Source organism: Triticum aestivum, unplaced genomic scaffold (genome assembly GCF_018294505.1).
Source record: "Triticum aestivum cultivar Chinese Spring unplaced genomic scaffold, IWGSC CS RefSeq v2.1 scaffold157489, whole genome shotgun sequence".
Taxonomy (NCBI): domain Eukaryota; kingdom Viridiplantae; phylum Streptophyta; class Magnoliopsida; order Poales; family Poaceae; genus Triticum; species Triticum aestivum.
Genome location: NW_025235516.1, coordinates 1 through 1,157, shown reverse-complemented (window position 1 = coordinate 1,157; position 1,157 = coordinate 1). Strand labels below are relative to the sequence as shown.

Here is a 1,157-nt window from a genome sequence, read left to right as displayed (position 1 = left end):
TATATGTCCTATAAGCCGAGTGCCTGCTTCGGACACATGGCTTATAGGCTGCTCCTTGACGGCACCGTCAACCACTGTCGTTGCAGACACGTGGCAGATGTCTTTGCCGAGTGTGTGCTGTAAGCCGGGTGCCGTTTCCCGTAGATACCGTGTGTTTCATATAAGCCGTGAGCTTTTTTGCGAAACTCGGCTTATAGATGACCATAAGCCGAGTTCCTCGTATTTACCGGGTGTTTTTTTCTCGGGACTCGGCTTAGAGGAGCATAAGCCGGGTGCCCGAAAAAACACACGCGGCTCATAGGCTAACACACGGGAAACCGAGATTTTCCTGTAGTGATGGACGCGCCTAACTGGCTGAAGAAGTAGCGCTGGCTGCGCGCCAAGCGCTCCACGATGGTGAAGAGGTCCTGGCAGCACACGAAGAGCCCCTCCAGGTTCACCAGGTAGACGTAGTATTTGTTGTCGAACACGTCGGGCGTGTGCACGTCCAGCACGGTGCGCGCGTCGGTGCCCTTGGCCGGGCACGTTCGCCTCAGCCTGCGGAGGAGGTCGGGGCGCGGGAAGAGGCGGCCCTCAAAGGAGGCGCAGTGCCCGAGCCCCACGGTGTGCCCGCCGGAGAGCGCGACGAGGTCGGTGAAGTCGAGGTGGAGGCTGTGGTTGTGGAAGACGTCCAGGAGGGACGGCACGGCGGAGGTGGGCGCGGGGAGGCCGGACAGCACGTCCTGCGGCGTGGCGAACCGCGGGCTGTCGTGCCGGCCGAGCGGCACGCGGTACTCGGGCCCGCCGGTGGCGACCACGGAGTCGCGCGCGGCGAGCGTCAGGATGTCGGAGCAGGAGACGACGGCGCCGCGGCACTCGCGCTCCAGCCGATCCCGGATGTCGTTGATGGCCTTGAAGGCGGAGGGGCGGAGCGTGAGGTTGGGCGGCGCCCGCTGCTCCCCCGGCCCCGTCGCAGCCCTGCATGCATGCATGACGCGGGCACGGCCGCACCCATGGATGCATGAGCCAAATACTGGATTGATGGGAGGCAATCAACACAGGCAAGAGAAGGCAAGGTAAGCACCTGGACGAAGCAGTCGTGGAAGTGGAGGCGGAGGAGGCCGGCGGCGAGGCCGACGTCCTTGCGGACGGCGTCCCGGACGAAGTGGCGCACGATG

At 64.1% G+C, this 1,157-nt stretch overlaps 1 protein-coding gene across 1 annotated transcript; it reads right to left on the bottom strand.

Annotated features, from left to right (window-relative positions):
• Positions 1-208: 208 nt before the first annotated feature.
• On the bottom strand, positions 209-1,153 carry LOC123176295 (cationic peroxidase SPC4-like; the record flags this gene model as incomplete). The annotated part of the gene is made up of 2 exons (XM_044590577.1): positions 209-992; positions 1,064-1,153. Coding segments are annotated over 2 exons (780 nt in total), but the record flags the coding sequence as incomplete, so codon positions are not given.
• Positions 1,154-1,157: the final 4 nt, after the last annotated feature.